This window comes from Emydura macquarii, unplaced genomic scaffold (assembly GCF_026122565.2).
Source record: "Emydura macquarii macquarii isolate MOO-44397 ecotype Brisbane River unplaced genomic scaffold, CSIRO-AGI_Emac_v2 contig_2897, whole genome shotgun sequence".
Classification (NCBI taxonomy): domain Eukaryota; kingdom Metazoa; phylum Chordata; order Testudines; family Chelidae; genus Emydura; species Emydura macquarii.
The window spans coordinates 47,142,529-47,167,267 of record NW_027133034.1 but is presented as its reverse complement, the minus strand read 5'-3'; the positions used below and the strand labels follow the sequence as shown (position 1 = coordinate 47,167,267).

The 24,739-nt window shown below is 43.2% G+C and overlaps 1 protein-coding gene across 1 annotated transcript in view; it reads right to left on the bottom strand.

Moving 5' to 3' along the window:
- The window catches only part of FCHO2 (FCH and mu domain containing endocytic adaptor 2), a 217,271-nt gene that overhangs the window by 49,414 nt on the left and 143,118 nt on the right, over positions 1–24,739 (bottom strand). Inside the window, exons 12-15 of the mRNA XM_067568645.1 lie at positions 20,816–20,870; positions 5,518–5,696; positions 4,579–4,590; positions 3,229–3,253 (exon numbers count right to left, since the gene is read on the bottom strand). Coding sequence (XP_067424746.1) covers positions 3,229–3,253; positions 4,579–4,590; positions 5,518–5,696; positions 20,816–20,870 — 271 coding nt within the window. The remainder of the gene's footprint in view (positions 1–3,228; positions 3,254–4,578; positions 4,591–5,517; positions 5,697–20,815; positions 20,871–24,739) is intronic.

The window sequence follows — 24,739 nt, the reverse complement described above, 5'->3', positions numbered from 1 at the left end:
GGGTCTGCCAGAGATTCCTGGCAATCTTCATGACCCTGTCATGAACCGGCAGGGTTGCCCGGGATGGCCCGAGAGCACTCGAGGGCCCAAAGAGGGGGTCCTCCTCCTTGGACATGAGTCTGAACTCCATGCCCAGGTTCTCAGCAGCCCTTTTCAAAAGGTCCTGGTGGGCACGGAAATCAAACAGGGGGGCCCTGTGATCTCTGGCCGCTGCCTCATCTGGAGATGAGGAGGAGGAGAGAGGTAATGGTGCTGTGGAGGGTCCCTCCCCTGGGTCAGAGTCTTCCTCCGAAACCCGCTCCTGAGCTTTAGGAAGTGGGGGCATTGGAGGGGCCGCCACCGATTGTGTTGAGATCGAACCCTGGGGCATAGGGGCATTCCAGGGTCCCCAATATGGCCACTGCCAAGGGACCTGGGTCCAACCAGGGGCTTGCAAGGGGGGCGCCTGATGTTTCGCGGCCCTCTTGTCTCCTGAGCCTCCCATATGTCGCTTGCTCCGTCGACGTGTGGACCGGTCAGATGATGAAGACGATGTAGACCGGTGCCTACGTCTGTGGTGCCGGCGATAAGAGGAGACCGGGGATGACAACGAGGTGGAGGACCTGCCCCGACGGCGAGAGGACTTGCGGTGCCGCTTACCCCCTCGAGAGCGGGAGCGGTGCCGACGATGACGATGCTGAGGAGACTCCTCCCTCCCAGCCATCGATGCCGGGCCCATTGGCGGGGGCTCCCGAGGTACCGGTGCCGCTGGGTGTGGGCCATCGTCTCTCGAGGCCGCGGACAGCGACCTGGATCGATGCCGGGACGGGCTCCGCACCGGAGTTCGCGAGCCCGACAAACGGTCCTTGCCCGGGTCAGAGCTGGACCGGCGACGACTCCGGCGATGGACTCGGGACCGCCCACAGTGCCGCGGTGCCAAGTCGCTCGACGACATAGAGTCGGAGCTCGGAGGGGAGCCGACGCTCTCCACCCTCCGTGACCGTCTGGAAGGAGACCGAGATTGAGCGCTTCTCCAACCACCGGGACCACCCAGCGCGGGTTTGCCCCGAGACGCAGGTCCGTTGTCCCTCGGCCGAGGGGGGGACGGAGGCATAGTCATGGCCATAAGGGCTCTTGCCGCAGTAAACGCCTCCGGCGTCGACGGCCCTTGCAGGTGCACTCCCCCACCCCCCAGGAGTCGGGGGAGGCAACCCGCGCGGAGACCCCGGGGCCGGAGTGATCTCCACGGCCCGTGGCAGGGGTGTCTCCTTACTCCCCCCGCTCTGCGGCGGCCGGGGGGAGTCTTTAGGTGCGGCCAGAGGCCGTGCCGTCTTCTTCGGCCCTTTTGAAACCTGTCCCGGTGCCGAGGACGGTGCCGGTGGGGGGGCGCTCCACACCGACGACACACTCGGTGCCGACGGAGACCGGGAAGGCTCGGACGCAGGTCGAAGCGCCGACTCCATTAAGATCGCCTTAAGCCTCGCGTCCCGTTCCTTTTGGGTCCGAGGCTTAAAGGACTTGCAAATGCGGCACTTGTCTCGTCGGTGCTGTTCACCCAGGCACCGGAGACAACGATCGTGCGGGTCACTGACCGGGAAGGCTTTAGCGCACAAGTCACAGTTCTTAAAGCCTGAAGAGCCCGGCATGACTTCCAAAGAAAAAAACCCCGTCCGGGGTTTTACTTATCACTAACTACTAACTAACTCTAACAACTATACAACAGAAAAACTCTAAAGAACAGTAACAAAGCTAGGGAATGAGCTACTTGCAAGAGGCGATAGTTCCAGCAACCGTCACAGGCGGAAAGAAGGAACTGAGGGCCCGCGGGGCCAGCAGCGCCCTTTATACCGCGATATGAGTGCGGCACTCCAGGGGGCGCCTGAGCTGGCCCTGCAGGGCTTGCTAGGGAAAAAAGTTCCGGGAATCTGTGCACGGGGCGCACACACACCTACATTGGAATGCATATGAGCAATCACTCGAAGAGAGAACTACTACTAATGAGCTATGACTGAATAGTATTATCTTGCAGCATTTCAAATTTATTTTCTGACTACTTCACATTGTGGCCTTCTTTGAGATAATGTAGATTGTGTACGTGTCAGTGGAGGAACTGCACTCCTCATAAGGCACGGGGGTCTGCTCTCACACATTTATTAAACAACACTCAAAAGAGCAACTCCTTTCTGAGGAACTGGAACTGCCACTATCATGGCTCCACCCACCCTTTCCTCCATTAACTGGTTTGTTCCAGAGGTGTAGCCGTGTTAGTCTGTTTTTAGCAAAACAGTGAGAATCCTGTGGCACCTTAAAGACTAACAAATTTATTTGGGCATAAGCTTTCATGGACAGAAACACACTTCATCGGATGCATGAAGTTTGCATGAAAGCTTATGGCCAAATAAATTTGTTAGTCTTTAAGGTGCCACAGGACTCTCTCCCTTTTAAGGGGAACTGCCACTCCTCCAGCCAGAACCCAGCAAAAGGACAGCCACTGCCACTCTTCCACTGCTGCTCAGTCGGTGCCTGGCCTGATCTGCCTCCCCACTCACCAGGACACCAGCCTGTAAGTCCCTGCTCCTGCTGAGAATCAACACTGGGGCTGGGAGCACACTTTTTGATCATGGGACTAGGAGAAATTGCATTGTTTTTTATGGAGGGCCAGAACAAAACATGGGATGAAGGAAAAAGTTTGACAGAGTAAGAGGAGTTTTTGGTTTGTGTGTTTGGGACACTAAAATGGTTGTGGGGTTGGTGAAAGAAGAATGCTAATTAAGATGCGCTTGAGTACACAGGACTGACAATAGAATGTTTTCTATGGGGGCTCCTTAAGTTTTGGAACTTACTACTCATCACTGGTCAAAAACAGCATGAATCGATTGACCTTTTGAGCATCCTGCAAAGTCCATCTATTTGCTAGAACTCTTGGGGAGGGCTGAGAAGATAGATGCGATAAGGTCTTTGGGTGAAGCACATTTACTACTTTGAAACACTAGCTGGTAATGTTCATTTAATGTTTCTTCAAGTTTTACGACAGATGTTGGGTGGGTTTTTTTTGTAAATTCATTTTTTATTATTAATTGTTATGGCAACAAGAGCTGATGACAGGCATCGTTTTTGTATTTAAAATACAAAAATAAAAATTGACAATTTTTCTTCTTCATAATCAGGAAATTAACTTTTTATGCTAAATGTAATGATTTTGATAAGAAAAATTCAAAGAATACCCTAATAGTTAAAGTTTGCACTTACTAGGTGAATTCCTGTTCATTTGAGCCTAAAATAGAAATGAAAAATAATACAAATAAATGAAATGAAATGAAATGGACACAGTACTTCAGCTGAGGCCACACCAGTGACAAGTAAAGGGGACAATTACCTCCCTTGTCTTACATACAATACGCCTGCTACTATATCCCAGAATGATATTAGCGTTTTTCACAACTGCATCATGTAGTTGACTCATATTCAGTTTGTGATCCACTATAACCCCCAGTTCTGTGCCAGAAGTATTATCACCTAGCCAGTTATTCTCCATTTTGTTGTGCAATTGATTTTTCCTAAGTGAAGTACTTTGCACTTATCTTTATTGAATTTCATCTTGTTGAATTCAGATCAATTCTCCAATTTGTCAAGGTCAATTTGAATTCTAATTCTGTCCTCCAAAATGCATGCAACACCTGCCAGCTTGGTGTCATTCACAGATTTTATAAGCATACTCTACTCTATTATCCAAGTCATTAATGAAAATATTGAATAGTACAGGACCCAGGACTGACCCCTGCAAAACCCCACTAAAAACACCCTTTCAGTTTGACAGCTAACCATTGATAACAACTCTGAGTACAATCTTTCAACTGGCTCTGCATCAACTTTATAATAAATTCATTTTGACTACATTTCCCTAGTTTCCTTATAAGAATGTCTTGTGGGACTGTGTCTAAAGTCTTATCAAATCAAGATGAATTACATCTATTGCTTCCCCCTATCCACTTGGCCAGTAACCCTATCAAAGAAGGAAAATTAGGTTGGTTTGGCATGATTGACAAATCCATTCGGGCTATTCCTTATCATCATTTAGGCGCTTATAAACTGATTTTTAAATTATTTGTTCCAGTATCTTTTCAGGTATCAAAGTTAAGCTGATTGGTCTATGATTCCCTGGTCCTCTTTATTCCCCTTTTTAAAGACAAGTAAGTATGTTTGCCCTTCTCTAGTCCTCTGGGACCTCAACTGTCCTCCATGAGTTCTCAAAGATAATTGCTAATGGTTCTGAGATTGCTTCAGTTAGTTCCTAAAGTACAATTTCATTTTATTTGCTGCAAGTCTACTGATACATAAATCAAAATGTAATAAAATACTTTGCATTTCTATAGTGCCATATATATTATTATTATTATGTTATTATACTTATTTTACAGTATGGATAAAATTAAATCAGTTGCACAAGATCACACAGCAAGTGTTTGACAGATCCAGAAAGAGAACCCAGACCACTAGAGTCAGTTTTGTGCTTTAACAATCAGGACTTCATTCCTCTCTTAAACAAGAACTATTCAGTTTTTAGTTTAAAAATGGTTAAAAAAATCATTCTGTACTTACAGGACTGTGTCTCTGGTATCAGCATGCAGAAAAAAATGGGAAAAACACGATTAATATAGCTATATAATAAGACTTCAGGACTGACATTCTGAAGCCTAGAATGTCAGTTGAGTCAGCATGAAGAGATAAAAACAGCTAGACACATAGTTGAGAGATCTTATTTGTTAGAATATCATAAGATTAAGTCACTGGGATTCGTGGTCTTTTACAATCCAATTTTTAAGTTCTTAGCCATTTTTAGTTTTTTTCATTTTTTTTTGTTTAAAAAAAAAAAAAAAAAAAAAAAAAAAAAAGATTGTATGCCTTCAATATTTGCCTCAATGTACATGCCTTTTATTTCGATCTTCATTTTGCTTTAATATCATTTATAAAGTTCAACCATAATGTTAATTCCAAATACAAAGGATCATTCTTTCACTCTCAGGAAGAAACACAGCAAGCTGCAATGTAAAGTCGTATATACCCCATGTTTTTCTTAGGGTTTTCTACAGTACTCATTCCCTTAGCTTTGAAGCACTTACAATCCAATACAAATCCAATTCATCTGTTAAAAAGGATCCCAGCATATAGCAATTTAAATCCAAAATATGAATCCCAGCCTAGAAAGATTGTATTTGTGAGAGGTTTGGGGAGAAGATAATTGTCACTATTTTCCTTTCATAGGTTAAGGTGGCCCCCTGGAGCACATTTCACACCTGGAACTAACATCATCAATCCCAGAAAAAAATGGTGATGAACATATACGGGAGACAGACATGCTGCACTCTACAGCTGGAATTAAAATGGATGCTTGGAGCCTTGGAAGTTAGACCCATCCTTTTCAGTAAAATCTGACCTTCCACAGAAAAAATTAAAGTTAATAGTTAAAGTGAAACAAAATATAAGGAACACATTACCTTACCTCTTTGTTAAATGTAATATATGGAACAAATTACTTACAGATATTGCAGGAGAGAGAGTGATATTCCCAATAGATACTTTTAATTCATCCAATGAAGCCATAGTGTAGTGAGAGCTATTGTTTGGCTGTACAGGTTTGATTTCTACATGGAACCTCCTCCGTTCATCATCTTCAGAGTCAGAATCACTGGATGAGTAGAAATGGTTCTCTTTGATATGTTTTTCTCAGTTAAGGAAACTGATATTTCAGTCATCTATCTAGTGAAAAAATCAGTTTCTCACGCTCTCCTCAAAATATACATCTACAGCAAGTAAACACTGTTCACACATGAAACCAACAAAGTTTAAAAGTGTCTTACAATAGCGTCTTGAAAACATCATCCAGAGTTTGCCAACACTCATACTTTAAAGCTAAACTTTGATGCTTACATACTAAGTGGGTGAGGTTCTGTGGCCTGGGTTGTGCCAGAGCTCAGACTAGATGATCATAATGGTCCCTTCTGACCTCAAAGTCTTTGAGTCTATGAATCTAATATAACCAATGCAGCAGGTTTGTTAATGCAACTGTATGATTACAAATTTAAAGGCACAAATGACCAGAATGAAAAAAATTAGGCTCTTCTGTAATATTAATTTGTCTGCAGTGCAGTGCAGGTTGGAGTACAAAATGGAGTCAAGACTTCTGAATTCTATTACCTGCTCTGCTACCAACTTGTTCAAACCTCTGACTCATTTCTGCCCTTCTGTAAACAAGTTATTTACCTGTAGAGTAACTGGAATTCTTCAAGATGTATTATCCATTTATGTATTCCACTTTGATGTGTATGTGCTCCATGTGCTTGAGATCGGAGTCTTTTGCCTAGCAATGGCCACTAGGTTTGTATGTGTACTTGAGGGTGCTCACCCCTTCTGTACTGAGGGCATAAAAGGTGGTACAGAACCAACTGCCACTGAATTCCTCCTCCACTGCAGAATCCAACTGTAGGACTCCAGTTACTGAACAGGTGTAATCAGGGCCATTGCTTCTCCCCAGCTACAAAGCATGTGTTGCTATGCCCAGTCTCAGTCAAGGAGGGTTATTGTCATAACAGAGGAGCTTAACTCAATACTTTGCTCCAGACTTCAAGGCCATCCTTCCCAGGGGTATCTTGCACTCCAGTTCCTTGCAGCCTCCCAGCATCAGTCAGCTCTACTCCCCCACTGGAGCAGCAGCCGTAGGATTGCTTCCTTGAGCCCCTGGCTGCTTGCTCCAGGGACCCATCACAGGAGCTAGCTCCACTCCAGCGTGGCTTTTCGTCCCCAAGGCTCAGCCTGTCTCAGTCCTTCCTCCCCAGCTGCCTACTAGCAGCCCTTTATAGACCCAGGTGCAGCCCAGCCTTCTATAATTGGCTGGATTGAGCTCACCTGCTCTAGTCCAGAGGTACTGGGCTCAGTCTAGCCATAGGGACTAGTTACCATGTGACAACAGGTAAATAACTTTTTTTTCTTTGAGTACTGGCCCACATATATATTCCACTCTTGGTGACTCCCAAGCAGTGGGAGAATTAAGAATTAACTAAGGTGGTGGGTGCACTGAGTCTCCACAGACTGCAAAACAACTCTGTCAAAAGAAGCATCTGCTCTAGATGCCTCCACTAAGGCATAATGTCCAGTAAAGGTGTGCATAAGATGTCCCATTGCGGCAGGCGTCAATGCAGCATCATCAATTAAGTGGGTCTGTGTAGATCCGCTCAGTCGATCGGAAAGCACTCTCCGGATGACTGAATTAATCCACCTCCTTGAAAGGAGCAAGGCAGCATCAACAGGAGGATGTCTCCCATCGACGCAGCACCGTGAAGATGCCGCGCTATGTGAATGTAAGTACACTGACAGAAGCATATTTCCCATTGACCACCAACACCACTGTAGACCAGCCCTCGGTTATGGGAATGCTTCTCAACAAAGCCTGATTGCAACCTAGCGAGATGGGCTATAATATTGTCCGGTGGATATAATTTAGCTAGCTCATATCAGAGCCTAATACACCCTGAACCCACTTAGATAATCTTTGGGTGGAGATAGGGCGGCGTTTCATCCTCTTGGCAAATAGCCTAGGAGAGGACTTTAAAAGTGTCGCTCACTGAAGGTAAAAGGCTAGGGTCCTGTGCTCATGAAGAGTATATACTATACACCTTAGCTTCACCAAGATTAGGATGGGGCTCAGAAAAAAATGCAGGTAGATGTATGATATGATTTATATGGAAATCCGACATTATTTTTGGTAGGAACTTAGACTGTCCCCTAAGGAATACCTTCTCACAGTGGAAGATAGTATGAGGGGATCCATAATAAGAGCTCCCATCTCTTCCACCCTCCTAGCAGATGTGACTGCCACAAAGAGGGAGGTGTAAGAGAACATGCAATGAGTACAGGACTCTCAAATTACTGAACATTTTGTACATCTTTGTCAGGAAGAGTAACTCTTCCAATTAATGATGTTCTATTGGAACTTGTCAAGAATACATGGCAGACACCAGCTACTGTGCCCCAAACATATAAATACACGTTATTAGATAACCACTGCTGAGTTCCTCCTCTCTGCCCATGGCTTTAGACGGAGCTCCTAGTGTCTGTACTACTCGCTTGTTATAGTGAACTGAGGAATTAGTGTATATGTTAACATAGTTACATAGTTGACCTTTAGCACCCCCATTTTTGACAGGCTTTCGGTAATTTGGGGGGAAATGTTAATTCTTCATTTCCTTCTATACATTCTCCATCAGAATCTTCCTGGTACCATGACTTTAGGATGTCACATCCAAAGTACCCTAGATTTAAATATTGTCCCTCTTGCAACATTGCAATTCCAGTTAACAATGGGCACATGAGATGTCTTTTTTGTTTGGGGGAATCCCATATCCTCTATAAATGCACTGCGTGCTAGTCTTTTTAAAAAAAGGAGTTGAGAAGCCAAACTTAAAATGTTTCTTTTTGATTGCTCCCATGTAAGCTGTCTCAGACTGAAATCCATCAAATATCCCTGCACATCTGCTTGTTGTGTTGAGAAGCACCCCTCTGAGCTCAGCCCTAAATAGCTACAGGACTCTATCGGATAAGCCTTTGGTTTCCTGGGATACTGGCAGGACGGTCCCTGTTACAACTTCTGAGGAGCATCATTCCTCCTCTAAGAGCAGAGGCAAATCTCCTCAAAAGACCTCTGTAAAGAAGAGTTCAAAACCTCCTCTCCAAACCCAATCCCAGGAGATTCTATGGCCCAAGTTGGGTATTGGTGGTACAGTACTGGTACCGAGCAAGTTGTTACTGATTACTTAAACTCTGGCTACTTCTATGGGTTATTATTTAGCCCCAAGCTATAAAGCCCCATCTACCTCAGTAACAATGAGATATACGGTACCAAAGGACCTTCAGGTTACAGAGGAAACTAAGCTCCCCCTTGCTATTGGTAAGATTTCACATTCTATCAGCACAAGTGCCCACTACCTCAGTGGTACTGATCTCCCCTCTGGTACTGAATGCTGTTGTGGGGTTACAACTTTTCCTCCCTGCCTCTGCAGCCCCTCCTTTAGCATTGAGAGTTTCTTATTCCTTTTCTGACTCCCAACAAAATAAGGAGGAATCGCTCACCTACTCCCCTACAGCCCCTTCTTCCAAGTTTTATGGGTCAGAGAGGGAGTCTAAAATCTCCTACAGATCTAAGCAGCAGAGGCTATGAGGGTGACCATATGCCCTGAAACCCTACTCCTTGCCCTTACTCCTTTTCCTTATAATATTATTTCATGGCCATAGTAGAGCCCCAGGAGTCTGTATCGAGAACATACCTTGAATGGACCATCTCACAGAGAGACGTACACAAGAGGCAGAAAATAATGCAGCTCACACAGGTCCTCAAGATACCTAGCATCTAGATGAACTGTCTGTAGGTGTGTGGCATTTCTCCAAAAAGGCCCATATTTTTGGAGTTTAACATACACACCCACACCATATATCATTTGAAAGCTTATTTTATGTATATTTAGATGAGGTATGATGGAGAGTTGTCAAGTGGTGCCATAAACCTGTAGGTTAGATGAAACAATGGTACCCAAAATGGGAAAGTGTCCTTTTTTGCACAATTCCAGAAACCCAGCAACATAACTATTACTACAGATTTTACTGTTCAAGTTACTTTCAACCTTAATGTAGTGATTTATTGGCCAAAGCTACCAAATGACAACATAGTAAAAGATCTTATTTGTTTTAATGGGCATTTTTTCCCCAGAAATGATGCCGTTTAGAATGTGACAAAAATGGCAAATATCAATATTTTGCAATATACTATGAAATGTTTTCACAGCACATATTCTTAATTATCAAAGTATCTCAAGTGATTTAACAGTTTTCTATATTTTCAATTGAAAATTGCTGACCAGATCAGTCTCACACTGATTGTGAACCAGTAGTAGAAAATGACGTGCCCATAGTTGTGCACCAGTAGTAGAAAATTACATACCCATAGTTTGTACTGCATAATGGGTAGCTCTAAATGTATGTGAATTCCTAATGTAATGCTTCTCCATTTGTAAGCTTCTGTACATACAGTGTAAAATCTAGTCTGCCAGGTAGAAGGTTTTAATTTGTAACTGCCTATTCAGGCAGTACTAAGCTTTTGAAATATTCTACAAACTAGCTTTTTAATTCAGTGACACTTATGTGCAGGTCACTATTAGTTTTAGTGATGATAATACAGAGCTTCCTACTGGACTTCAATCAAATGGCTCACTAAACAAAAATGGCAATTTTGATACTATCATATAGATCTAATGTATACCTAATTTAGCACAAGTCTGTATACTTGTATAAGATGAAAAATGGCGGTAGTAATGCTAGCAATGTATTTTGGGAATTTTACCTCTACAGGGAAGTTACAGTATAAGAAGACACGGAAAACACATGAACCTTACAATAAGCTTATACCAAAGAGAAAAAGACTCTCCAAAAACTTGGAAATGTATTAATTGTCAAGATAGTCAAAGGAATGAAAAACTGTCAAAAGCCACCAAGGCTGGACAGAATTCTGCAATGCTGGCAGCAAAAGTCAGAAGAGATTAATTGTTTTGGGAGCTACTGGATGAGTTTCTAATTTAGATGATGTGCCATCAATACTCTATGACACAGGTTCCTTTCAGAAATACACAAGCAAGTTGAATTTTGCATGCCAGAGTTCTACTAAACCCAGAAAAGAAAACAGACTCTGAATCTGATCAGAAAGCATCATGTTAACTGCTTCTATTGCACAAGAGCACACACATCCTCCCAGCAATTAGTCCTGCTGCACTGTTTGCTTGAGAAAAACACACAAGAAACTTAAAATAGATACATATGAGATAGTGACCAATCCATTGGAAGCAAGCACTTCAAAGAGGTGGTGATGACATGCTGCGCAGAATATCTGTGGAAGACTTGATTGCTAAGGTTGTTATTATTTAACATGTCTTTCTTTCTTCTTCAGTAAAACAAAACTTAAGGCAAAACCATCTAGTTATATGGCAACAATACAGTCACCTTATGACATTGCATCTTATCAGATAATTGAAAAGACAGAATGATCTTATGTATAACAAGATGGCTCTTCTCCTGTCCAACCTGTTATAAAGATATAAAGCATACTTCCTCAGATCTAGAAACTGCAAGATATTCCAGTAGCAAATTACAGTCAAGATTAGAAAGTCACTATGGTTGTCATTTCATTCCATGCACAGAATGGACAAAGTAAATCTATCTTTGTTCTATGCAGCACAATAATATTAACTGATGCTATCCAAGCTGCAACTAATCTGAAGCCAGGAACTTAAGTCATCCAAATGTTTTGTGGATGTTTTTCAGGCAAGTGAACCTAATGAACAGCTTTCAAATGAACAACTGGTTTTGTATAATGCCACTTCAATCCTTTGGTCAGAAATATCCAAAATGAAAGCCTTAGAATATTAGACAAAGCTAGATGATTGTCGTTTACAGATGTCAGCTACTTTTGTGCCCCATCTGGTGCAGGAGTTTGTCCTTTGGTTGATGGATAAAGAAAGAGTATCATCCTTCAGAAGACATTCAAAGCAGGTGCCTCTCAGTTGTGGAGTGCATAGTATTTAACAATTCCAAAATTATACCACATAAACCTCCCTGAAAAGCGACACCATGAGTTTGGATCTTCCAATTTAACTGAAATATTACATCTTCATGGATTCTGCATCAATTATGATGAGCTGGGAGAGTTCATCAATAGTACTGAAAAAACTGAAGTAGAAAGACTCCAGGGAGGTGTGTTCATTCCAAATGGCATTGTACCACTTCATACTAATGGAAATCTCATCCATGAAGGAGACGATAATATAGACATCAACATAGAGAACACTGAAGAGTATCTTCTAATCAATGGCTAGTGTAGTATTTCAGGAACAGTCTACAGATACTTCTTGTGATGCTGGACTATCACTGAAGCTTAGGAAAGAAAACTCACTCATCCCAGGGCAATCAGAGTCTCTTACACAGTGTACAGAATTTGAAAAGCCTAACACATCCAGATCCAACTCACCATGAAAAAGTACTTGAAAAATTCAACTTTCTGTAGCCTTCCCTGTACAGAACTGTGCACATGCCAAGGCAATGAAGACGGTGGTAACCCACACACTCTTGACAGAGGTCAAAATGATGAACAAGACGATGATAGTGATGTTGACCACAAATATAATCAGCGCTAGTGTATTTCAATTATATTGTACACATTTATTAAATTTTGTTTTACCCTTTAGATTGTTATTGTGAAACTTTGAGGCCAGAGAGAAATCCAATTTTATATTTTGGAATAATATATAAGAATAATTAAACTAACAGAAAATAATGCAAATATTTCAAAGTGGTCATTTTAACTATTGATAGTGTCATTCGTTATTGCCATTTCTATGGTAATACCACCACATCATATCTCATCTTAAAGTAGACATCATAATTTTTCAAATGATGTATGATATGCATATGTGTAGAGAGGGTACATTACATCAACCAAGGCCTGGTCTACACTACTGCTGGCAGTCGATGGGAGGTACGCAAGCTACATAGTGTAGCTTACATAGTGTTGCTTACATTGCTGTACCACAGCGTCTCCACTGCGCTGCATCGATGAGAGATGCCCTCTGGTCGACACAGCCCTACGCCTTTTGGGGGAGTGGATTAATGGCATCAACCGGAGACCACTTCTGGGATCGAGTGGGTCTCCATAAGCCCGCTCAATCGATCCCGCTGCATCAATCCCTGCAGCCCTGGTAGTGTAGACACACCCCAAGTCAGTGGTGTCTGCTGCTTGCCTACTGAGGAAAAACAACCCTGAGAGGAGGACAATTAGGAAACCCATGGCTAGCCCATGCCAGCTGAGTTGGGCTCACATGGATGAGGCAGCGGGGCTTTTTAATAGTAGTGTAGTCTTGTGGGCTCAAGCTGCAGCTTAAGCTCTGGGACCCTCCTATCTCGCAGAGTCCTAGAGCCCGAATGTCTACACTGCAATTAAACAGCCCCACAGTCTGAGCCCTATGAGCCTGAGTAAACTGCAGTGCAGAAATGCCCTTAGGCATCAGTGGCCATCTCCTCTTAGTCTCTGGAAAAGGCAATGATGCCTTTGGCACATTTATCTGGATGACTAGAAAAACCTCCAGATTTTAAGGATTGAAGAATTTCCAAGATACCACATGGAGCAGACAATCACGGAGGCAAACAGCTTTCTAAATTCAGCAGAATGCCCACCACCACCTTGAAAGTTAGCCCCAGATGTTTTAAGGTTCACATAGAATCATAGAAATGTAGGTCACCAATAGGTCACCTAGTCCAGTCCCCTGCACTCAAGGAAGGACTATGTAATAATTAGACCATTCCTGACAGGTATTTGTCTAATCCAGGGCTCGACAAACCCATGGTGCCTAGAATTTTAAGTCTGGTGCCTAGTATTTCCCTGGGGGGAGCGGCTGCTGCGCTCCGGCCAGGGCGCCACTGTGCCCATGTGGCAGGGCTGGGAGAGGGAGCGTTGCAGCTGCCGCGCTCCAGCCAAGGCACCCCACCGCTGGGCCCACATTGTGGGAGAGGGGCAGGGAGAAGGAGCAGGCCTGGGAGGGGAGAGCGGCCGCTGCACTCTGGCCAGGGCGCCCCATTGCTGGGCCCACGTTGCGGGGGGGGAAGGGGCGGGGCCAGGAGGGGAGAGCGGCTGCTGCACTCTGGCCAGGGCGCCCCGCCGCTGAGCCCACATTTGTCTGGCTCCTTAATTTTTGGGCTGGCTCCTAGCTCCAAAACAAATTTGTCGAGCCCTGGTCGAATCTATTCTTAAAAACTTCCAATGACAGAGATTCCACAAATTCCCTAGGCAATTTTTTCTAGTGCTTACCTATCCTGACAGGTAGGAAGTTTTTCCTAATGTCCAACCTTAACCTCCCCCTTGCTGCAATTTAAGCCCATTGCTTCTTGTCCTGTCCACAGAGTTTAATGAGAACAATTTTTCATCCTCCTCCTTGTAACAACCTTTTATGTACTTAAAAGCTATCACGTCCTCCATCAGTCTCTCTATTCTCCAGACTAAACAAACAATTTTTTCAATCTTTCCTTACAGGTCATGTTTTCTAGACCTTTAATCATTTTTGTTGCTCTCCTCTGGACTGTCTCCAATTTGTCCATATCTTTCCTGAAATGTGGTGCCCAGAACTAGACACAATACTTTAGCTGAGGTCCTATCAATATGGAGTAGAGTGGAAGAATTACTTCGTGTCTTGCTTACAATACTCCTGCCAATATGATTTTTTTTTTTTAACCAGGTGTTACACTGTTGATTCATAGTTAGCTTGTGGTTCACTATAACGTCCCAATCTCTTTCTGCAGTATCCCTTCATAGGTGGTCCTTTCCCACCTATGTATGTGTACAATTGATTGTTCCTTCCTAGAGTGGAGTACTTTGAATTTGTCCTTATTTACTTTATTTCAGACCATTTTTCCAGATCACTTTGAATTTTAAACCAAAGCACTTGCAACACCTCCCAGTTTAGTATCGTCCAAAAACTTTATAAGTGTACTCTCTATGTCATTATCTAAATCATTTATGCAGATATTGAATAGAAGGGGACCCAGGACTGATCCCTGCGGGACTCAACTTGATAAGCCCTTCCAGCTTGGCAGTGAACCATTGATAACTACTCTATGGGAATGATTTTCCCATCAGTTATGCACCCACCTTATAGTATCTCTATCAAGGCTGCATTTCCATAGTTTGTTTATGAGAAGATTATGTGAGACAGTATCAAAAGCTTTAATAAAATCAAGATATCCACATCTACCGCGTCCTCCTATCCACAAGGTTTGTTACTCTGTTAAAGAGAGCTATTAGGCTGCTTTGATACAATTTGTTCTTGACAAATACATGTTGACTGTTACTTATCTTACTATCTTTTAGGCATTTTGCAAACTGATTGCTTGATTATTTGCTCATTATCTTTCTGGGTACTGAAGTGAAGCTGACTGATCTGTAATTCCTCATTGTTCTTATTCCCTTTTTTATAGATTTGCACTGTATTTGCCATCTTCCAGTCCTCTGGAATATCTCCACTAACCAGCATTTTTATATGGCTGCATTTTTGGTGCATTTTTTCAGAGGTGATTAGGATGAACTGGCTACTGAGATAATAGATCCAAAAGAATAGGTCAGGGCAAAAATAACTTTGGATCAGCAGTTCCAAGTGCCATAAACCTTGATATGAGTCAGGAACCATTAGGGTCAACATTCCTCCATCTATTTTCCCACCACTGGAGACTGGCCTTGGTGGGAATGACTATCCATTATGGTTCTTGTAAAAACACATCCTTCAATTAATTATCTTAGAGTTCCAACAAACAGAAAGACTATCCAATCTGTAGCTCATCTGACAAAGTTCCATTGAGCCAGGAGAGCTCTTAGGAGAAGTCTGGAGTGTTTCCTGACCCACAGCACCGGCTGTGTGTGTGAGGTCATCATTTTCAACTGTGTTGCTGATATAGACTGCAAACCACTGAACTTCTTCTTCACTAGGTTTGAAGACCATTACCATTCCGCTTTGCAAAGGGATGGTAGAATGTATTTACTCTTGTTCTGGTTGGTAATAAGTTTAGGCAACGTAGAAGATTACTGAGACTCATGAGGTTGGTCAGCAGTTTGAGACTTCTATGAGCCAACTTTCCAAATAAAAAATAATATGAAATGTTTGGTGACAATGCATTAGGACAAACACAAACAGAACTTTTGAGAAGCCTCTTTGGGCTGATGCTAAGCTAAGAGGCAAAGTGAAGTCCTGAAAATGTTGATGAACAATGGCATATTGTGGGACATCTTAATGAGATGGGGCAGTGGGCATATGAAGGCATGCCTCTTGCAGATCAGTGAAAACAAGAAAGCTATAATGGACTGAACACTTTCCACTTTGAAGTCCTTGAAGCTGATGAAAGAATTGAGCCAAATGAGATCTAAGGTTAATCGTACCCCTGCTGACATTTTGGGGATTGCAAATAAAAACTGCTAAAAACTAAAAACTGCGGCTCTTCCTAAACTAGCAGGATTGCTTGGATCTGCAGCAAGTGCTCCAAGGTGTGGCCCTGGTTTACATTTATTAATGACAGAAAGATAAAGAAGGCATGAATCTATTCCTTTAACAGAGGGAACTGAAAACCACAAACTGACCTGAAGGCATAACTGAGAACACCAACATTCCCTGTAACCAAGACTCATTAATGAAGAAAATAATGTTTCAAAGGTAGAAAAGGACTGATTATCAAGGGCAGGCTGCTAGCTGAAATGAGAAAAGTGCCAAAATCTTCTATCAGACAATTGGTGCAACTGCCTGATTAAACAAAGGAGGAACAGCAACTCAGATTCAGGCTACTGGAGCTCCGCCTACGAAGAGTGTGCCGTTTTCCCAGCCTCTTAATGATGTCACACAAAGGGGAAGTCCACAATGCTAAATACCTGTTCAGAAGTTACTATAAAACAGGGTTACTTACCAGTAACTGATGTTCTTCGAGATGTGTTGCTCATATCCATTCCACCATAGGTGAGTGCACGACACCGTGCACGGTTCCCGGAACTTTTTTCCCCTTAACAGACCCCGTGGGGTCGGCTCTGGTGCCCCCTGGAGTCCCGCACACATGCCACGGTATATAAGGTGCTGCTGGCCCTACGGCCCCTCAGTCCCTTTTTTCTGCCAACTCCGGCAGCGGGGACAGAAAGTAGGTTGTGGAATGGACATGAGCAACACATCTTGAAGAACATCAGTTACTGGTAAGTAACCTTGTTTTCCTCTTTGAGTGATTGCTCATGTCCATTCCAATATAGGTGATTAAAAAGCAATATATCTTGGAGGAGGATAGGAGTTACTGGTAAGCTGCCCTCAGCACGGCTCTGCCGAATCCCACGTCCTCTCTCGCCGGCTGAACAATGGTGTAGTGGGACTGATGACCAGGTGGCGGCCTTGCAGATGTCCTGCAGGGGAACTCTCTCCTGGAAGGCCGCAGAGGAGGCCTGAGCTCTGGTTGAGGGCGCTGTGATGACACCCAGAAGCGGCACATTTGCCTGCTCATACTTGATGCGGAGATGCGCTGGGTGGAGACAGGTGATTCTTTCAGCCGGTCCACCACTGCGACGAAGAGCTGCGTCGATTTCCGGAATGGCTTTGTCCTCTCGATGTAGTAGGCCAGGATTTGTCTCATGTCCAGCGAATGCCATCTCCGCTCCTCCTCCGAACCATGTGGTTTGGGAAAAAACATGGGGAGAAAAATTGCTTGGTTATAATGAAATTGGGAAACCACCTTGGGCAGGAAGGCTGGATGCGGCCTCAACTGCACCTTATCCATGTAGAATACAGTATAAGGGGGTTCTGAGGTCAAGGCCCTAATCTCGGAGACCCTCCTAGCCGAGGTAATGGCCACCAGGAAGGCTACCTTCCATGAAAGGATAAGCAGAGGGCATGAAGCAATGGGTTCAAAGGGGGGCCCTGTGAGTCTAGAGAGGACCAGGTTGAGATCCCAGAGAGGGACGAGTCATGGACCTGCGGATAAAGCCTCTCCACCCCCTTGAGGAACCTGACCGACATGGGATGGGAGAACAGGGATCTCCCCTCTAGCGGCTGGTGGAAGGCCGAAATGGCCGCCAGGTGAAACCTCAAGGAGGCCAACGCCAGATCCTGAAGCTTTAGCTGGAGCAGGTACTCCAGGATCGCCTGAATAGGAGAGAGGCTTGGTGGAATACTCTGGGGCTCCGCCCAACAGATAAACTGCCTCCATTTAGCCCGATATACGAACTGTATTGAAGGTTTTCTGCTGCCCAGGAGGATTTGTTGGACCTGCGCTGAGCAGGCTCTTTCTCCCTCGGTCAGCCACAGAGCATCCAGGCTGTGAGGTGCAGAGAGTCCAGGTTCGGGTGTAGCAGGTGGACTGTGGTCCTAGGAAAGAATGTCATGCCATCTCGGGAGCTCCACAGGCGGGGCGATCGAGAGGTCTATCAGCATCCTGAACCAATGCTGTCTTGGCCAGGCCGGGGTGATGAGTATCACATCCGCCCTGTCCCTCTTGATTTTCAAGAGAACTTTGGGTAGAAGCGGAGTGGGTGGAAACGCATACATGAGGGTCCCCGTCCATTCGATGAGGAACACATCGAATATCGATCCTGGCTCACGACCCTGGAGTGAGCAGAGCCTTGGGCACTTCTTGTTCCAGGACGACGTGAACAAATCCAGTTGGGGAACACCCCACTTGCGGAAGATCATAGTCACGACCTCCGGGTGCAACGACCAACCGTGGCGGGGTAGAAATGACCTGCTGAGGCGATTCGCCTCGTTGTTCCTCACCCCCGGAAGGTGAGAGGCAGACAAGTGGAAGTTGTGCTTCACTGCAAAGTCCCACAGAGGATGACCTCCTGGCAGATGGCCGAGGAGCATGCTCCCCCCTGCCTGTTCATGTAAAACATGGCTGCGGTGTTGTCCGTCAGCACCTGCACCACCCTGCCCGTCAGGAATCGGAGGAACACCTTGCATGCTAGTCGAATGGCCCTGAGCTCTTTTACATTGATGTGCAGGTGTCTTTCCTCCCCCATCCAGAGCCCCTGAGTGCCCAAATTGGCGCAGATATAGGCTCCCCATCCCACATCCGAGGCATCAGAGATCAGGGTGACTGACGGGACCAGGTGTCTGAAGGGGACACTCCTCATCACCACCCTGGGAGTCCACCACCAGTCTAGAGAGGCTAAGACTGGTGGAGGAACCATGACAAGCCCGTCCAAGGGGTGCCTGCTTGGCACGTATGCCGAGGCCAACCATGCCTGAAGCGGACTGGGTTTCAGGCATGTTAGCCTCAGTACATATGTGCAGGCTGCCATGTGGCCTAACAGCTGTAGACAGTGCCTGGCTGTTGTCATGGGGCACTGGTGCAGCTGGGCGAACCAAGGTTGTGGGAGGAAGGCTCTGGCCTGGAAAGCATCCAGGGTGGCCCCAATGAATTTTATTCGCTGCACCAGGATTAGTGTTGATTTCTGCTAGTTTATGACCAGTCCCAGCCCGCTGCACGTAGAGCACGTAAGGGTCACACTGTCCTGCACGTAGTACCTGGACCTGCCCCTGATTAACCAGTCCTTCAGGTAAGGGAAGATCTGCACACCTCTGCGCCTCAGGTGGGCAGCCACTACTGCCATGCATTTGGAGAACACCCTGGGGGCCGATGAGAGGCCAAAGGGTAGGGCTGTAAATTGGTAGTGGGAGCCAGCCACCATGAAACAGAGGAAACACCTGTGGCTGGGAGCATAGATACATGGAAGTATGTGTCCTTGAGGTCAAGGGCGGTATACCAGTCCCCTGGATCCAGAGAAGGGATGATGGAGGCTAGAGAGACCATGCGAAACCTGAGTCGTTTGATGTATTTTTTTAGACGATGCAGGTCTAATATGAGTCTCAGACCCCCCTTCACCTTGGGGATGAGAAAGTACCTCAAATAGAACCCCTGCCCCCTTCTGCCTGGAGGGACCATTTCCACTGCTCCCAGGTGGAGAAGGGTGTTCTCCTCCTGCAAGAGGAGTTCTCATGAGCGGGGTCACTGCTCCGAGATGCAGGCACCGGAGAAGACTCGACGGGTCGTGGCTCGTGCATCTCCGCACTCGACCCTGCCCTTACCGGCAGCACAGGGTAGTGTCCGCGCTCCGTGCGCTGCCGCTTCTTCTTTCTAGGCACTGGGGATGTCTCTCCATGTCGCGTTGAAGTTGGCGCTGGGGGTGCGCTCTGCACCAAGGACATGCTTGGCGCCGAGGTGGATCAGGGAGGCTCTGAGGCCAGGCGAAGCGCTGCCTCCATTAGCATGGCTTTCAACCTGATGTCCCAGTCTTTTTGGGTCCTAGGTTTAAAAGCCTTGCATATTTTACACTTTTCTTTCCTGTGCTGCTCCCCCAAGCACTTGAGGCAGCGTTCATGGGGGTCACTGAGCGGGAAAGCCTTCCCGCAGGCAGCACACAGCTTAAAGCTAGGTGACGCGGGCATGGCCCGGCCATCCTAAACCCCTCCGGGCTTCTAATCTATTTCTAACTAACACTTAACTTAACAGTACTTAACTATAACTACACTAAGATAACAACAACAAAGTTCAATAAAAGGGAATGGTACTTGAGAAGAGCAAGAGTCGTTTCAGGAACTGCCACGAGCGGAAAGAAGGAACTGAGGGGCCGCAGGGTTGGCAGTGCCTCATATACCGCGGCATGTGCGCGGGACTCCAGGGGGCACCAGAGCCGACCTTACGGGGTCTGCTAAGGGGAAAAAAGTTCCAGGAACCGTGCATGGTGGCGTGCACTCACCTATATTGGAATGGACATGAGCAATCACTCGAAGAAGAATTATTCATAAACCCTTACTCATGGAGGACTAGCTATAAACCCTTACTCATGGAGGGTCATAAACCCTTACTCATGGAGGACTAGCTATACGCCCAATCTGGACTGCTTTTGTTCAGGCATTTTTGAATTGCTGGTGATCAAAATCTTTTCTTAAAACTGACATGAAGTTTCCCAAGATTCACCTTCTCATTCAAAAATTGCTGAATGGATTTCCTTCAAAGTTTCTAATAAAAATTTACTTCTGGGTTGAAACAAAATGTGATAGGTTTCAAGTCCAAAAAGTTAATTTTTCAGGAAGTTACGAACACATAAATACAAGAGATTATAACAACAGTTTCAACTTCATCTTATAGTACTTAGCATTTAAATTAGTGTTTTGCATCTTCAGTGGCGTACAAACATTAAATAATTTAAATATAATTGCAACAGATAAAAGGATATTCTGGCCTGTTTCTGGTTTAATACTGTATCCTTCGTCATCTACATCAGGAATGTTCTAAAAAGAAAAAACAATACACTTTATGGCATTGACAAACTTCTGTCCCTCTGAAATGTACAATTGCAATAATGTATTTTTACTTGAAACTGTTGTATTTAGGAGTTTAGACTAATTCCTGTTGCCAGATTAGTTTTCACTAATTATTAGTTTCACTAATTATTAGTTCACTAAAAATTAGTTCTCACTAACTGTCATACTGTACAGTTACCCATTATTATTAGGCAATTATTTCAAATTACACTCCATAGCTCAGAAATTCTGACAGTTCAGGTTCCACATTTCAATTAAGTGCTAATGAGTCTGCAGTTATCTGTGTAACTTTAACAAAATGCACTATTTACAGACTGACTTTATTTTAGATTTACCACTGAAGTCAAATACTTAACGTTCTCCTGGCCCCATAGTTTTCAAATCTCTTTGCAGTTTCTACTTCTATTCTTTCTGCTACATTTTTCCAGGCTTTGGTTTTGTAGTATTTCATACTCTAATCAGTATACAGACTGGTCAGTTAATACTTCAATAGAAGACTAAGAAAAATCCAGTTGATGCAGGTCATAATTCCTTTTTCCATAGGTGGCAACCCTTTATCATTATTTTAGCAAAAGATTTCCCCCTTATTAGTTTTTAAATATATGGATAAGATTTTTTAAAAATGGGAAGCTTACATCAGGATCCTGCATCTCTATTTAGGCACGTACATAAAAATGTCCTGATTTTCAAAAATTAGGATTAGAACCAAGCAATTCCCAATGATTTAAGTTGAAATTGCTAGGTTTTCATCACTTTTGAAAATCAAGATACTTATGCAGGTGCTTAAATCTGGACTAAAAAGAACACTTTAGGCATCTATTCTTTTAAAATCTTAGCCATGCAGTTTTAACTTTATAAGTTCCATGAAGTTCACTAGTGACTTCCACATGCAGATTTAATTTTTGTGTGAAGTGCTTAGATACTATACTGATGGCATTATAGAAAACTCCAAGACAGGGAGATCTCCAAAATGTAGAAGTCTGACCTTTTATAAATCCCTTTAAAAAAAAAAAAAAAAAAAAAAAAAAAAGAATGACAGCCTGGGATTAAGATGCTAAATTATTTCTTTTAACAAGTTGATTGGTTACACATTTGGCTGGAATACAGACACTGGGGAGGAAAAGAGCATGAAACAAGAAAGTAGTTTATATATGACATTGACTAAGCAGGCATTAGTAGCGTTCTCCAAAAATGTGAGGCAGGACGTAGACATTTTTTCCTCATACTGAGTATCTTTTAAACTATTGATTCAAGATATACACAGGAAACTTTTTGATAGCATAAAAGAAAGTGAACTTAATGATCTGTTACAGAAAATCACTAGGGAAAAAGTTATTTTCTAAAGTTATTTTTCTATTTCCCCTTGCTCTTTCTGTTTAAAAGGGTGCGGGTGGAAAGGAGTGGGGGAGAGGAGAAAGATGGAGAATTAACAGTCCAGAATCTTCCAATACATTTTTTTTTTAAATCCAGGAACAAGAAAAACAGACTCCAGAATTCTTTCATAACCCATTTAAAGGCTGATTGTGAAACATCTGTCAGTTAAGACAGCAAAGCAGCAAGAAATCAGGCCAGAAAATAGAATACTCGCTACTTTTTTGGCAAAAAGCATGGGAGAGGACAATGCAGAGTAGCTGCAAACTCACTGCTATAAAAGTAATCTTTGCAAAAATTTTAATCTGGTGAAAGTGTCAAAGTGAGGGTCTGAACAGCAAGACAGTATTCTTTGTAATGTTTAATATTGGCACAGTGTTTATGCTTTATTAACTATTTCAGTAGTTTTCAATGTTATTCATAGGTTTTCTTCAATTTAAACAGAATGGCTGGTGGCTATTACTAGTTATTTACATATTGTTTATCAATGTTTTCAGTAAATGACCATTAGATCCTGCCCTCAGTCACTTATGGGATTTCCTGGGTTTTCCAGAAGTACTGGATTCTGAGAAATTTCAAAAGGTTGCTGCTGCATTATGGGTCAGCAAAGGCCCAACGACAGCAATTCCAGGCCTCAGGGCAGAACACTCAATGGCTCCCCTAGAAAGGGATGGCTAAGGTCCAAGTGGGCTTCTGCCAGAAGTTAATAAAGTTAGTAAATTAATCAAAGATGTTGTAGCACTCTCAAATGAAGAAATCATTCCCCTATACTACCTAAGGTTATTTTATCACCTGGTTCTCTAACAGAGAAGAAGAAAAACATAACTATGAAATATTTCTGCAAGATACATAATTTCATTTCTGATTTGACTATTTTGATTATAATAAGGAACTTTAGATCTAGGAATGAACAAACAAACAAACACAGTCAAAATTGTCCAATTTCCCAAATCTAAATAAGGAGTATCAAAATTATTAACACACATTGTGTGCACCAAGCAACCTCATGCATGCCCTTGAAAATATGAATCCTTCTAACCCCATAGATAGTTCTGTTTTCAGTAGTTAATTTAAGGAGCTTCTTGTATTGCATTATTTACCCTGGAAAAGGACAGACGCAACATTTGCCAAGTCACAGACAAACCAAATGAAAAAAGCCCTGTTAGTTTCCAAGAGGCTATTAATGTGGAATAAAATGCAAAAGTAGAGAAAAATATTCAACACTATACCTCTAATGTTTAATTTCAAAACATGGATCCTAGGTCACCAAGAAATCAGAGACTGATTTTAAGAAGCTTTTTAGGTTTTCTAATTTTACTTTTCAATAAATACTACTTTTGTCCAAAAGATGAGTACAAGTTTACCTTGTTTACTTTTTCTCAAAGTACCAATATAGCCATGGTGGTCACCTTAAAAATATTTATTTGCCAATAGTTACACAGTGCTCTCAGATATACTACAGTTTTTGCATATACTTAGAATAGGAAATAACTGTAGTAACTATGCAGCATCTGTTGGGAAATGTTGACATTTTAATGATGTCCAGTATATTAAAATTTTACTTTTTACTTTTACTTTAGCCTCATCTTTTATAATTTTATTTTGATTGACAGAGCCCCTTTTCATAGCAATCAAGGCATGGATTGAAAGAAGCATGGACATAAGTAGTTAACACACTTTCTCCATTGCCCTCGCCCTCCAAAAAAATTGTGAGAGGGAGAAAAGATTGCAGAAAGTTTCAGAATTAAAAGGATGATGTAATGGTATCTTAATTGCCTATATTTGCTACCATTTCTTTAAGCCTAGTATACTGAACCAGTTACTACAATAAGAATTCCTGTGAAATCAAATATTAATCAACATAGTTTTTGATACTGCCAATAGAACTGAGAAATATTTTACCCCACAAAAGAGAAGCAAGATCAAAAATCTGTGCATACATTTAAAACTTTTCTTTCACAAAGATTTAAAATTTGTGTAAAATTGTCATATGAATGTTTTGCATAGCTGCCCATCACACAATATAATGAAATTCAAAAACATTTTTCCATATATAATAATGTATCATACAATGTGTTTGTCACAAACTTTATAAAAAGTTTTTAAAGCTAATGTCTCTTGTTCGTTCTTCCTTTACTGGGGCAGGGTTTATCTCTTAGGTTTGTATTTATACATGTCTGAGTACAGTGAGGCCCTATCCTTGGTTGGAGCATTTGGGTATAATGACAATATGAATATTAAACAATAACTTTTCCAGTTCACTTGCTTAACTTCAATTTCTCCTTACTGCATTTCCAACTCATAGTGGATATCCTGGACTATGTGGTTCTGTTTTATTGGGCCATAAGAACTCTACATGGGATACTAGGCTTTATTATTGTTGTTGGTTAATTTTTCAAATTTTTGGAGGGGAGGGGGCATGTTTGGTTAGATGGGGGTGTCAATCTTGGGAATATCATTCTTGC